This window comes from Phaseolus vulgaris, chromosome 11 (genome assembly GCF_051622355.1).
Source record: "Phaseolus vulgaris cultivar YP4 chromosome 11, ASM5162235v1, whole genome shotgun sequence".
NCBI lineage: Eukaryota > Viridiplantae > Streptophyta > Magnoliopsida > Fabales > Fabaceae > Phaseolus > Phaseolus vulgaris.
This window is the reverse complement of record NC_143508.1, coordinates 4689709-4703212: the sequence shown is the minus strand read 5'-3', so window position 1 is coordinate 4703212 and position 13504 is coordinate 4689709. Positions and strand designations below refer to the sequence as shown.

General features: G+C 32.7%; 2 protein-coding genes across 9 annotated transcripts; both read right to left on the bottom strand.

The window, feature by feature from the left end:
- Positions 1-2176: 2176 nt before the first annotated feature.
- On the bottom strand, positions 2177-7928 carry LOC137823463 (3-beta hydroxysteroid dehydrogenase/isomerase family protein). 3 transcript variants are annotated; one of them, XM_068628622.1, is made up of 13 exons: positions 7711-7928; positions 7313-7561; positions 7126-7215; positions 6916-7049; positions 6624-6794; positions 5771-5887; positions 5612-5691; positions 5031-5226; positions 4578-4695; positions 3621-3795; positions 3079-3235; positions 2720-2786; positions 2177-2639 (listed from the first exon to the last, which is right to left on the bottom strand). In XM_068628622.1, exons 2-13 carry the CDS (start codon positions 7557-7559, stop codon positions 2434-2436), a joined length of 1758 nt encoding a protein of 585 aa, XP_068484723.1. In that variant the 5' UTR covers positions 7560-7561; positions 7711-7928; the 3' UTR covers positions 2177-2433. The 3 variants fall into 3 exon arrangements, with proteins under 3 accessions (XP_068484723.1, XP_068484731.1, XP_068484713.1); XM_068628630.1 differs by having other exon boundaries at positions 7313-7584; positions 7711-7845; XM_068628612.1 differs by lacking the exon at positions 7711-7928 and having other exon boundaries at positions 7313-7704.
- A 931-nt stretch (positions 7929-8859) lies between these two features.
- On the bottom strand, positions 8860-12154 carry LOC137806302 (putative hydroxyacylglutathione hydrolase 2, chloroplastic). 6 transcript variants are annotated; one of them, XM_068606443.2, is made up of 9 exons: positions 11723-12008; positions 11342-11523; positions 11028-11210; positions 10703-10906; positions 10463-10586; positions 9873-9973; positions 9614-9688; positions 9427-9525; positions 8860-9228 (listed from the first exon to the last, which is right to left on the bottom strand). In XM_068606443.2, exons 2-9 carry the CDS (start codon positions 11348-11350, stop codon positions 9082-9084), a joined length of 942 nt encoding a protein of 313 aa, XP_068462544.1. In that variant the 5' UTR covers positions 11351-11523; positions 11723-12008; the 3' UTR covers positions 8860-9081. The 6 variants fall into 6 exon arrangements, with proteins under 6 accessions (XP_068462544.1, XP_068462470.1, XP_068462632.1 ...); XM_068606369.2 differs by lacking the exon at positions 11342-11523 and having other exon boundaries at positions 11723-12154; XM_068606531.2 differs by lacking the exons at positions 11342-11523; positions 11723-12008 and adding an exon at positions 12039-12154.
- Between the last annotated feature and the right edge of the window lie 1350 nt (positions 12155-13504).

The following is a 13504-nucleotide window of genomic DNA, read 5'->3' as shown; positions in this document are numbered from 1 at the left end:
AATTAATATTAATGTACAATTTTTATATGATTTTTCCAATCTTTCTTTAAGAGAAAAAAAAAGATATTCTCACAAAATTTTACATAAAATAAAAATTACTCTATACTTTATTTTTTGTTTGTTTGTCAATTTTGACTTGTTCAAAATTATTTTTTAGATATATTACATTCTGAAAATTGAGTGTTATAAGAATAGTTATAATTAAGTATTTTTTTTCAAATAAACTTGATTCATTTTATTTAGTGTGGTTTAATTAAATTATCTTTTAAATTTAATTCAAAATTAACAAATTTAATTTCAAAGTAATGTAAAATAAAGTATAGCATTCAATTTTTAAAAATCCAACAAATATCAATAAAAGAGTTTGCATAATTTTAATTAGAAATAGTTAACTAAATCATCAGATAACAATGCAATCTTTTAACAGGTATTAAAAAATTCTAACGAAATTTCATGATTTTATTTTATATTTAATATAATTAAACTCAAATCAAGAAAGAGTACTTTGTTTTTTACTCAAATCTTAGTAGATTAGATTTAATATGATATGTGAAAGTTATAGAGTATATAACAAAATTCTAAAATTTGATTTACTTTATTTATGAATAATCATGCGTATAAAAGTGCAATTACGTATATTAAATGATGAGTGATATTCTAAATTCATAAAGTAATTATGATGCAACACATAACAACTTATAATAAAAGGGGATGTTTAAAATTAATGAAATTTAGTCCAATAGTTTTAAATCTTGGTAGATTTGATTGTATATAGAGATTTTCAATCATCTTCTATTTCTAACTAATATATAGTAGTTTAGAGTGTACAAGTTGTGAAAGTAAGAAAATATTGTGAAAGTAAGAAAATATTTCATAATATGAGATTCAAAGTTATCATAAATGTGAGCTAATTTTGTTTCTTTTATATATTTTAAATAGTTTTTAAGATTGAAATAAATGTTATATGGCTCCCTTAAATTAAGAATATTCTTTAATACTAAGTTTCTTATGTATACAAAGTAAGTAATCATGGTTGGTGATAGACAAAATAAACAACTATTTTATATTGTTCTGATTTTAAGTCGAAGAGATAACATTGTCAGAATTAATTAATTATATATGAGATATTGTCTGTTTTGGAAATCAATACTTTGACAGGATTTGGTGCTTAAAATATATCTGAGTAGATTAGAGAAATAAAAAGTATATAAATTATTGGCCTCAATTCCTGAAAAATATGAGAATATATTGAGGGTAGGGAATATTATTTTTTCAAAGTAAAAAAGAAGATGGTGAAATATATTTATAGTAGGAAAATAAACTCATTCATGCTATACAAAGAAACTCATGTTAGGATCAATAAAAAATAGACACTAATAACTTTTTATGGAAATAAATATATTAAAACTACGCTGAGATAAATATATTGTTTTGGTTAACAGATTATTGATAAGATCAAAGTAAGTAATTTACTTCTTTTACTTTATATTTTAAAGGACAATATCATAATTTAATCTCATACTATTTTCATTTAAATTTGCTGCAATTTTAAAAAATAATTTAATTATAGTTAAATATTAATTTAATGTCTGTGTAAAATGGATTGATATTAAAAATTACTTGTATTCTTGATATTATTCAAGACTCAGTCATTAAATTGAAGAACTTCGTATAGCTATGAGTATAATATATATTTTTATATATAAAAATACATCATTAATTAAATATTGTTGGAATTACTATCAATCTCCAAACCAGAGAGCGCTTAACCTAAAAAAATATAAACATTTCTCACCAATGATCACCAGTGAGTTTTGCAGTGTAATTAATTACTAATTAATATGTCAGTATATCTTGTTCTTTTGGTACAACGACCATAATGCGTTGTTTGTTCCCACAAATTTTCGAATTTTACCAACATGTTTTTATTCGACTATCCACAATTTATGCATTTTGTTAAATCAAAATTCACTGCTCAGAGTGCACCATGCTTGAAGATTGTAGTACACTGCACTATTGCAGGGCGTGCCAATTCGTTTTTTAATATTTCAACACTTACAAAGAATATCAGTATTTACAAAAAAAAAAATTCAAATTGCAATCTTCAGCCTGATTCTTTGGTAGTGTGTTTTCAAATTTTCCAACAAAAATAGTGTCGTGACAATGAACGAAAAAATAGAAACAACTATTCCATGCTTGTTCCTGCTTTCCACATGGAATTTATATTGATTTTGGTCAAATTGAAGCTAATCTAAACATAGTACAGTTCGATTGTGATTACAGAATACTGTAAGAGAGGGTATTCCGAAGCGTGATTGTATTTTCCGTATGTTTTTTCATAGGGACAGGACTCTTTTTCAATTGTTAGGTATGTAAAATATATAGCGTAATTGAGCTTAATAGCATAGCAAAGCTGAAACTTTCTTCTTTTGGCTATCTCATGTTTTTTACGTTTCTTGGTCTTTCATACTGCTGAAAGTTGTCATGATAATGCAGAAGCCTCGATATAAAAGCAGGAGAAATTCTCATCAAATATATCATGAACTCTCTCAAACTGGTGAAAAGAATATCCACCACTCCATCAACTTCTGATTCATATTGCTCGTAAACAAAAAATGCCATAAATGCGAACACCAAACCTACAGAACAATTCAGATTGAGTAAAAATGAAGTTACACAAACCGACAAAGTTCTAAAACTCATCTCAACAATTCCATACCTATGCCTATCAATTTCGTCAACAACTTTGCCAGGAACATCTTCAGAAGGTAAAGAAAAACTGCAATCTGCATCAGTTAAAAAAAATTAAACATGGAAGGGAATGATTCCCAGTATCTCTACATAGTAAAACTTTATTCATGTGTGAATTATTCATTCTTTCAAGCCAACCTCGAAAACAAGTACGTAAGCCACAAGCAAAAGAACAATTAGTAATAGAAACCTAGAACCCATTTTTCCAAAACCAAAGAACAGACCCAGACATTCTCAATAAACAAATAATGCTTAGATAATATATTTTAAATTTAATTAGAACAAGAAAAAAGGCATGTTCGCCTTTTTCTTTTTAAGTTTGTTTACCTTGAAGAATGCGGACCAGTCTTCCCCATGGGCCAATCTTCTTATTATTTGAAAACCCTTGTTCCAAAGATATACTGTAGTTATAACTGAATCTTTCACTTCCGCATTAGAGATCTCGAAATAAGACAAGGGTATCATTTGTATCTTAAAACCAAATCTGTTAAAGTGTCACACAGTTAGTACTTAGTGAACGATTTATTTTTCCAGTAACATATAAGGGTACAAGTTGTTATGAGCCAAAATCCCCAAAACAACTTTTAAGTGTTCATTAAATGTACACTACGTATTTGGCACCCACTTGTGGTGAGATGAGTAGCTCTTACGGCTGATACACCACATTACTCCAAAAATAATTCATTTAAATAAAGAAGCTGTGACTAGAACATATCTAGCCATGCCAAACCAGAAGGATGACCAACTGTAGAATCATCATTTCAATTAAGCAATTTGTGCTATACATGATTTGACGGCAGAAAGCTTTGTAAATTTGTTAAAAAGTGTTGAAAGAGAGAAATTTGAAGTCTTTATGAGCATGCACTTACAACTTTGATGGCAGAAAACCATGTCCATAAAAAAGTAACGTGGCAAGCTGCAAAAGTTTTGCAGCAGATGATATAAAAGTTCTTCCAGAAAGGAAAAACCAGTAAAACAACAAAACCAGCACAACAAAATATGTAAATGATTTCTTCTCGTCTCTCCACAACAAAATGTCAGCCACTGTAAAAATAAAGCAAAAATTATTTGGCTTGGCAATGTTATAAAATATCTATGATTCAGAAGAGTTAACACATGTACTGCCAAATATTTCCTTTAATTATGTATTTCAATTGTATTCTACCAAAGTGATTTTAAAATGATTGACGTTTAGATGCATTTGCACATCAACTTTAGTGGGTTAATGCTTATGACCCAAAGACTACAAACGAATTGGTGTGGATGGGATAGTAAAATAAGAAAAATACACTATTGAAGTGATCTAAGAGTGGGTACATTTGGCAGGGAAGGCAAAAATACGGAGAGCAGTAAAAATAGTTTAGGATGGAAAAAAGAAATTTCCCGGACCTCAATGTACAGTCAAGAGTAGAAAAACATGAGCAAAAAATATTAAAATTTGGTACTGAGTGCAACCCACTTCTGCGCTTCTCTGAGAACACTGCCATATTTAACTTGTACCATACAAGTGTAAAGAATTTTTCATTTGAGCCAAGCACACCCTAAAGTAAACAAAAAAATTAAAATATCTGGGCAAGCCTATGAGCAATGTATTTATGGTTGGTGGTGTTTCCCTTAAACTTATGTCAGGTTTAACTTAATCAGATAATTTGCAGGTTAAAAGTTAACTATTCTAACAAGATAGCCTCATATGCATGCAATAAGGTATAAATATGCTCCAAGTCACTCCATTTTCACTAAAAGTAGTTATGACAGTAACTAAAGATAACAAACCTTCATTGATGCATGTAAACACTGTAATGCAAGATAAAATATTAAGTTTTAACCTTTTCCTCCACCCAGCAACTTATCTGCTTTTGACTGTTCAGTGGAACTACGACATCTTGATAAACATGAGTGTTTGGATAAATGAGAGAATGATTCTATGGTTAATGTGACTCCTTCCTGTATTGGCCAATATCAATAAATATAAATGCAAATCTCAATAGTAAGAAATTCCAAGAACATTTCCAAGTAGAATATTTCACTCTGTTTAGAACACTATAAAGTAACAGAAAGGAATATCAAGAGCCTAATTTGTGTATCTGTATGTGTGAGGCATTGGAGGTCTGAACATTATTGAAAAGGGAACAGCCTTATTTTATTTCAGAATCTTAATTTTTCCTCTTTGGAAGTTGTTCCACAGTTACACGACCTCATATAATTCAGTTATCACTAAGTAACAAGAATATATGAGATTTCACAGGTAAAAATTTAAAATGAAGCAAGAACAATTAAACCTCAAGGGAGACTATTGGTGAGTATCCAATATTTTTGTGAGCTTTAGTGCAGTTGAAAGTTCGAGTATAGGAAGCTAACTGAAAATAGCGAACTAATAAAGGATAGCTGAAGTATCTGGGTCCCAACTTTTCATGTGACCACTTTAAAACCGATAGAATACATTGAACCAACTTAGCAGGAAGTTTGACGTATGGCCTGCAATTCAAGCAAGGATTTTTCTGGCTTGGTTAACAGCATAAGAGATCATAAACCAGCAATAAAGAAAAAATACAAATAGCCTTTAGTTGCCTCCAACAATAACTGAAATACCAAACCGAAGGAGCAAATATACCAAAGAAAGAGCTAATTTGTTATGATATCTCCTAAATTGGTAGGAAGGAAAAGGTTATTTTAATATAGTTTGTGGCTAAAATTTTCCAAAACATATGAGCAGAGAAAATATAATTTTAAGCTTTTTTGCTCTTCTAAAACTCCCGGATACTATATCATACCATTAAGTCAAACATACACAACTAAACATCAATGACATCAAAAACAATACTATGGCATTCATAAATCAAAACAGGCTACCTATTTTTACCTTTGATATTCAAGACCTTCTAACAAAAGCGAAAGAAATTCCCAGAATTGTATAGGCTCATGATTCGTGATGAAAAATGCCTGCATGAAAAGAAAAATACTTTGTCATGCATGAATATCAAAACAGCAAGTAGTGAGTCGATATTCCATATATACACACCTTTCCTGCCACAGAAACTGTTTGGAAATTTAGGGCTTCTTCTGCACAGATATGGGCATGGGTAACATTTTCAGAAAAGGTGAAGTCTGAAAGATTATCACCAGTCCCTATAATAAACTGAAATGAGAAATTGTTACTCTAAAATAAGACTTTACCGGACTAGGTGAGATCAAAATACATAAATCACATGATATATGAAACCATCAACAAAAGTTTTATCCCACAAGGTGAGATCAGAGATCAACTACATAATTCACAATTCAACTAGGTTAAACATCAAACTAATAGGTTTTGGAAAGTTTCCTTAATTGCAGTTACCCATAGCCCGTCACATTAGGGTCCTTTTTGGGGGGCTTCCTTAATTGCAATCTCTAGGGTGGTATTTTAGTCTCACATCAATTAGAGATATAACTTAAACAAGCTTTGAAGATTGGGTAGTCATCATCTTACATGTGTTTTTTGTAGAATTGACTTAGACCATAAGTTAAAATTCTAAGAATAGGAAATTTTGAACTTGGCATCATATGGAGCACGAAAAAATTTATAGCATATCCAATAATTAAAACAAATCAAGGACCCAAAATTGTGGATGTAAGTGACTGTATCAAGTATGATGGTCAGTGTGAAATTAGCTTCATCATCATACACACACATATATGATAGAGAGAGAAAAAAGTATTGTTGTATAGATTACAAATAACACAACTCTAAGTTAATTTCAACCAGATTATAAGAATGTTAAACGTGAACTTTTTGTAAAGCTTACATTAGCATTTATAAAACAACCCGCCCCCCTCTTTTTGACAAAAGAATACTACGAAGCCAAAAAAAAACAGGATAAAAAGAAAACTACCTTTGCAAAACCATATCTTGCTAACTTGAGAAAATATGGTACAAATTCTGTGTCACCAGGTCCAAAAACATTACTAGGACGAAGAGAGCATGTCAATAGGCCATCAATGTCATTGACACTCAGGATCAAAGCTTCTGCTTGAGCCTTAAGGTCACTTAACATATTGTCAGTCTGCAATTCACATCCTCCCATTAAAATGCTTAATCATTCGCAAATGAAAAACATCTAATCTAGTTCTTAAAGGGGAAAAACAAAAAGGCTCTTCCAAACTTGAACAAAAGCAGAGCCGTACTTTCCACGGATAGGCCAACGACTCATCTCCGTCACGAATATCATGCAAACCATCAAATACAACATCCGCAGAACTGTTATATATCAGGCGTTTCACTCTACATTCACGGCAAGCACTAATTACATTCTTTGCTCCTGAATAATCGAACATCAAATCGAATAAGAAAAAGCATCTAATCCACTGCAATTAACGGAGCAAATGGAAGAGTACCTTGAACTATTAGCTTATAACAAGTATAGAAGTCATTAATATCAACGCCAGCAACGTCCATAAAAAACACAACGGAAGAACCTTCTAGAACTGCACAAAGCGCATTTGAAGGCTGACATCAGTTTCCACAATTGAAAGGAATTGAAAGAAAACGAGTGCACGTGACGTAACAGAAAGGATTGTGGACCTTTGACAATGTTGCACTTATCGGTAAGGTCGATGTGGAAGTAAGAAGCGCGTGCGGAAGAGAGAGCTTGCGCGAGGACGGACTCGGAGTTATGGAGGTGGAGAGACTGAGCGGAATCGGCGATTCGGACGATCCAGTTACCGAGTTTCAACAGCCGGAGGACCAAGGATCTTCCGAGGAATCCTCTGCCACCTAAAACCACGCACTTCTTAGGGTTCAAATGTGCAAAGCGATCGTCCACCGCCATTGCTGCCAGAGCGAAACGACGAACGCTAATGTTGTTGATTGTATGTATGTATTGAATTGAATTGAATTATTGATGTGGAACGTTGTTAATGTAATGTGAGTGAAAAAGGAGAGAGAGCGAGCGAGAAAGAGAGTATAGTTGGTGAATTAACCTGTTGTTAGTGTTGTTCTGCGTTTCCTTTGGCGCGGAAACTGTTTCTGTGTATTGCAGAGCAAATCGCACTGAGAGTGGGTGGGGACCCTCTTAGAATCTTGTGGACAAGGGAAGGGCGAGGGATAATAATCTGATCACGACGCTTAATAACTATGATGTTGATGCTCATGCTAATGCCACACAACAACGGGACTAACCACCACGACATTTCTTTCCATTATTATTATTATTATTATAATGTATTATAAGAATAATAATTTATTATTGTTGTTGTTGTTAAAATTATCATAGCACATTACATAACGTGAGTGTTAGCATGCGGGGGTGTGCAGGAGGAGCCCACTAAACTGCAGTGCTTGGATAATTTATGTACTTTGTTGACTCGTGAAACAAAAGACGTAAACGTTAAGACACACATATCCAACTGTAGGGAATTGGAAGAGGTTAACCAAATAATGATCCTATGTGTGGTGATACCAACAGGTACGAGATGACATGGGTAGGTGTATATTTTTTTTTTTCTGGGAACAGTGGAATAGCTCGTAAAGTAATTCTGTCATATTCGAGAAGGATGATGATGATGGATGGTGTTGTCTGTTTCTTCGAAGAGTGGCGATTAATGCAGAAGCCGTTGAAGATTCGGGTTTTAGGTGAATCCATCCATCGACTTAAAAGTGTGAGAGTAACAACCCACCATACTCCACAAGTCTCTCGCAAAAAGTTACGCAACTCACTCGCTTTCTAAAATGAGAGGGCATGGGAAAAAGTCGGTACTACGGCCAATATATACAATCTTCAACGACAGATCACACGTATAAACAAAATACTTGAAATCAAATCCATTATTTTGATGCTTGCATCCTCTATCCTTTGGTTTCAAGTCATACGACATCAATTGCAAATATTACATATCATTGGCCGAGATGTCTGTTTATAATATAAATTATCACAGTAGACCCATGAACCGCTAACGGCTGACAAGACGATGTCATTTTTCGTTGGCCTTATTACTGATAAAGCATGCTCTTATTCGTACAAACTAGACTTTGAAGTATTGAAAATCGTCATTGCCAACATGCAGTGGTTCAAAATAGTGAAATACCACTTCTTAAACATTCTTAAGATATGCATATGCTAACACAAGGGCGTGTCTTAGTGATGTGCTTCATCCATGCATCATCATATGATTTTGACTCCCATCATGCCAACGAAACTGAAATCTAATTTACATTTCAAATGAAGCCGAAGAAAATTTTAAAAATTACATTACGATACCACCAAGTAAATATTATTCCATTGATGGATTCATGAACCTAATCTATACAGAATAAGTATAATCTTTAGAATTTTAAAATTTAATTAAGAAATTCTAAAATTTATCCTTTGCTTGCCGAATAACACGCAGGGCTTCTGCTTCTTCTGCTGTGGCTGCAATATTTAGTTTTTGCCGGATTTCCATGCTCCATGTGCGAAGAAACGGATTGCAAGCCTTTTCCATCTTCAGCGTAGTTGGAATCTAAGAAAACAGTAATAATTAGGTAAAGCAAAACGCCAGATTCAAATCAAATAGACCAACAACTAACAACGGCATGTTAGCTTTGAATGATGACGAAAAAATGTTGGCTGAGTTATGACATGTTAGTGAGGAAGATCCGCCACGGATAGGGCACTTGAAAGTTGAAACCATCCATAGAAGTTCAATTCTGGAAATTACCGTGGCCAAGCCCTTATTTCTAATGTGAGCTACGTGGGCAGCATAGGATTGAAGTTCCTTGTTTTGTGGTTCTATGGACAAGGCAAACTTTGAATTATTCTGTCAAATTTGAGAAGCCAAAGTCAAGGTCACAGCAATTAGACTTGGAAATGAAGCAGGGAACATAATGAAAGTAGAAACAACCAACCAATGTATATTCATGACCGCAGTAAATACTTGTGTCATCTGGCAACGACATAATCCTTTTAAGAGAAGATAGCATCTGTAACATGGAAGAAATTCTCAATAATTAAAGGGTAAAAACATTACAAGCTAACAGAGCATCGGACTTATACAAATTGTACATTTGTAAATAACATCTAGAAATCAACATCCAACATAAAAAAGGATAAAATAAAAGACTTATCCTTATGTAACTAACATATACAAATGCAATTCAAATCAACCTGTTCAGGGGTTCCTTCAAAGAGATCGCCACATGATAAGCTGAACAAGGTGTCTCCAGTAAAAATTGCTGCCGATCCTGGAAAGTAGAAGCTTACATGACCTGCTTATAGCACAAACAGACAATAACTTGAAAAGGTGAGGGTCAGCAGGTTGAAGTGAAGAAAATCATATAAAGGAAATTAGCAGCACCTTGAGCATGTTAGTTACACAGGCAAACACTAGAGGACTACCCAAAGCAATAACCCAAAAAATGTTTATAGAAAAGCCCTAAACCATAGTATCGATAAAATAAACCCTGGAGTCTAGCCATGGGAAAGGAAGTCAAAGACTAGAATTCTGTGAGGGCCAGATAATATCATGCTAAACCAAGAAGAACGTGTATGCCTTCAAGTAAAAACCACGAGTTTAGACAATATAACAGCAAAGAAATACACAGTTTAGATTCCCGTGGAATTGAAAATTGTAGAGCAGAATAAAAGAGCTAAAGTAACAAGTCGACCCGAGCCATATTTTTAATCAATTAACTTAAAATATATCTAGTGGCAGACAAAATTAAGATTTATTATTGCAAGTAGACAATGAATATGACCTTCAGTGTGACCAGGAGTGGCTAATATATGCACCTCATGACCTGCAAACATCCAGTTATCTCCATCACTCAAATAAATATCAATACCAGGAATTCTTTCCTTGTCTATTTCTGAGCCAATTACCTGTAAGACAAAGAAGTGTAACAAATAAATCTCCTCACATTTGCTGATAACACATTTATAATACTAATTAAAAGTATTATAAACTTTGACTCAAGATAAAAGACGTACGTACGTACCTTTGCCCCGTACCTTTCTTTCAACTCTACATTTCCACTGGTGATATCATGATGGTGGTGAGTGTTCAGTATGTAAGTCAAATTTAGATTTTTCTTACTCAAAGCATCTATAATAGGCGCAGCTTCAGAAGGATCAACAACACCAACTGTCCCCGTATCCACATCATGTAAAAGATAAGCATAACTGTCCCTAAGGCATGGAACCTAAAATCAAAGAAAAATAAGATTAATCTAAGATTTCGGCACACCGCACCAGAACTTATCAGCATGAGTGACTAATATTAATCTAATTGCATCATAAAAAAGGAGGGAGAAATTTGCTCACCAATTCAATCTGCAGTGAGGAAGATAGATTCACTACACTGCAAAATTGATCTACTCTCAACGAGCGACTAGCCCCACGCAAAGTTTTTAACGGTATAGAAAATAATCGCATAAATCCATATAAAAGACCTTTCCTCAAGCAAAGTTGTCTCGCATCCGGCCACACGCAAAACCCACTTCTTTCCTATAAGACAGAGAGTAATCAACACATATTACCAAATAATAATAAAACGAGCACATCAACACGCATACACAGCTATTACACCCAAATGCAAAAAGTAAAATCAGCAGCGAAACACGCGAACGAAAACTTACAATGCCCATACTAGATTATAAGAATTTGAGCCGTAAAACTCCCCAGCACAAACAGAAAACCGAATTAACTCGAAATAAAACACTACTGTGAAACATTTTCGAAATCAGAAAGCAAAATCAGTTGCAATCAATTGCTTCCAAGCAATACAGAAATCCTTGTGAGAGATCTACACTCAAAAGATCTGGCATACAAGAAAATTCATGAAATCAAATAACGAAGATTCGCACAAACAGACAAACAAAACACAATAAGAAAAAGGTTCATTCGATGCGTGGTAATAAGATCTCGGATTAGAAGGGAGACAAGAGCGCAGAATTGCAAGGAAGTGAAAAAATCAGTTAAAATAATAATAATAATAATTATTATTATTATAATAATACCTTAGTTTGACTCATCGAATGTGAGGCGAAAGAGTGTGGAGGGAAAGAAGAAGAGAAAGTGAATTGTTAAGAAAGAAAGAGAAAGAGAAAGAGAGAGAGAGTTTGTTGCATCAGGAATCCATTACTGTGAGATTGTTGAATGTGAGGAGAATTGGCGATTGAATTGTGAGAGAGAGAAGAAACCCTAGAAGAAGAGGAATCGGTGAAAGAGCATTGATCTGAGATGAAATGTGTGTGAGAAGAGAATGAATGGAATGAAATGAAATGAAAAGAGCGAAAAATGAATGAAAAGAGAAAGCAGTTGCATTTATTTTACGTTGACACAAACTCTTCTTTCTCTACTGTTTCCTTGAAAACGATTTTGCCTTCTCCCCCTCCCACCACCTTTCCCTTCCACCTCCTACCAACCTTCCTACTATTTTTCAACCTTTAATTCTTATATTATTCTTCATCAACTTTTATTATAAATTATTTTTAAATTAATTAACTCAATCAATTTTATTATTAAAAATAAAATGTGTTTATTCCTATAAAATAGGATATATTCACTATATCAATAATTGCATTAAGTATTATCTGGTTTAGTATTTTGTTACAGTTTTATTCTTAAAAGATATATCAATGAGTTAAAGGTAAAGGAGAAAGTATATAAATTGTCAACTTTCTAAACAATATATAACTATATTAACGGTGTTGAGACCATGGTAGTAAGTATCGTACGATATGATACGATTCAGAGTATCCGCGATACGAATTGCAAGAATAATCGTTTTTTCTCTCATATCGCAGTTGTAACGTGTGAATCGTGATACGAATCGCGAAACAATTCCGTATCGGGACTTACTTTTCTAAAAATCTTAATTTTAATTTGAATTATTATATAAAAATCCTAATTTTAATTTTAACTATATTTATAAATAAAAGCTCTAATTTTAATTTACCCACGAACCTAGTGCCTCATTTCAAATGTCCCCTACTCATTCTAAAAGTTCCTGTGTACATCACTCATTACGTAAAATATAAAATTATTTTGTTATTAATTACATATTTGCATTTTTACATATCTTATATATTTAATTATATATCACATTTTTTAACATTTATGAATCTTACAATGAAACGATACCTAATTCAGAAAATCAACTCTCCATAGACTAATTGTATCTCGATTCAAATGAGACAATGTCCACGGATTATTTGAGAACATTGTTCATATACGTAAACATTTTTCAAAATCTGATTATTTTTTGTGAAATTGAATATTTGATTTTAACCTGCACAATATTTCCATAAAAAATCTACATAGTATTTACACTTTAGTAAAGTTCAAATTTTATTTTAATCCTTAATCATTTTTTTATTTTACTTTAATCGTTTTGAAAAAATTTAGACATCAACAGTATTACCTAACATTGCCAACGCACTCTTTGGGATCAAAACCTTATAGAGACACTAACTTACACTGCTCATAACTAGCAAAATTTAAACAAATGAAATTTTAATTTAACGAGATCTGCAGAAAATTTACAAGTATAGAAAGTGAAAATTGAATTAATAAACATATTTATTTTCGTTGCCTGAATCTGGATGCTTTTAAAGGAATAGTGAGTAAAATAAGAATTTGAATATGTTCACAAAATGGCTTAATTTAAAATGGAACAAACATCATGTAGCTTTCTTTTTCACACATCTCTTGGATCAAAGGGACCCATCATGTTCCTTTTTGTTAAACTGGCAACGGATAAGTTAAAGATTCAAAGTTTTGAAAAATGGCACATCATT

Bases quoted from the DNA above. Each gene is read 5' to 3' on its own strand.
- LOC137823463 (XM_068628622.1), bottom strand. From the start codon at position 7,559: ATGGCGGTGGACGATCGCTTTGCACATTTGAACCCTAAGAAGTGCGTG. The intron at 7,050-7,125 runs GTACTCTTCCAT...TCGATTATTCAG, and splicing joins TTATAAGCTAATAGTTCAAG to GAGCAAAGAATGTAATTAGT. The intron at 3,796-4,577 runs GTTAAAACTTAA...TTATTTTTACAG, and splicing joins GTTGCTGGGTGGAGGAAAAG to TGGCTGACATTTTGTTGTGG.
- LOC137806302 (XM_090297131.1), bottom strand. The intron at 9,974-10,462 runs GTCATATTCATT...TGCTATAAGCAG, and splicing joins CACTCCTGGTCACACTGAAG to GTCATGTAAGCTTCTACTTT. The intron at 9,689-9,872 runs GTTGATTTGAAT...TCCATGTTACAG, and splicing joins TTGAAGGAACCCCTGAACAG to ATGCTATCTTCTCTTAAAAG.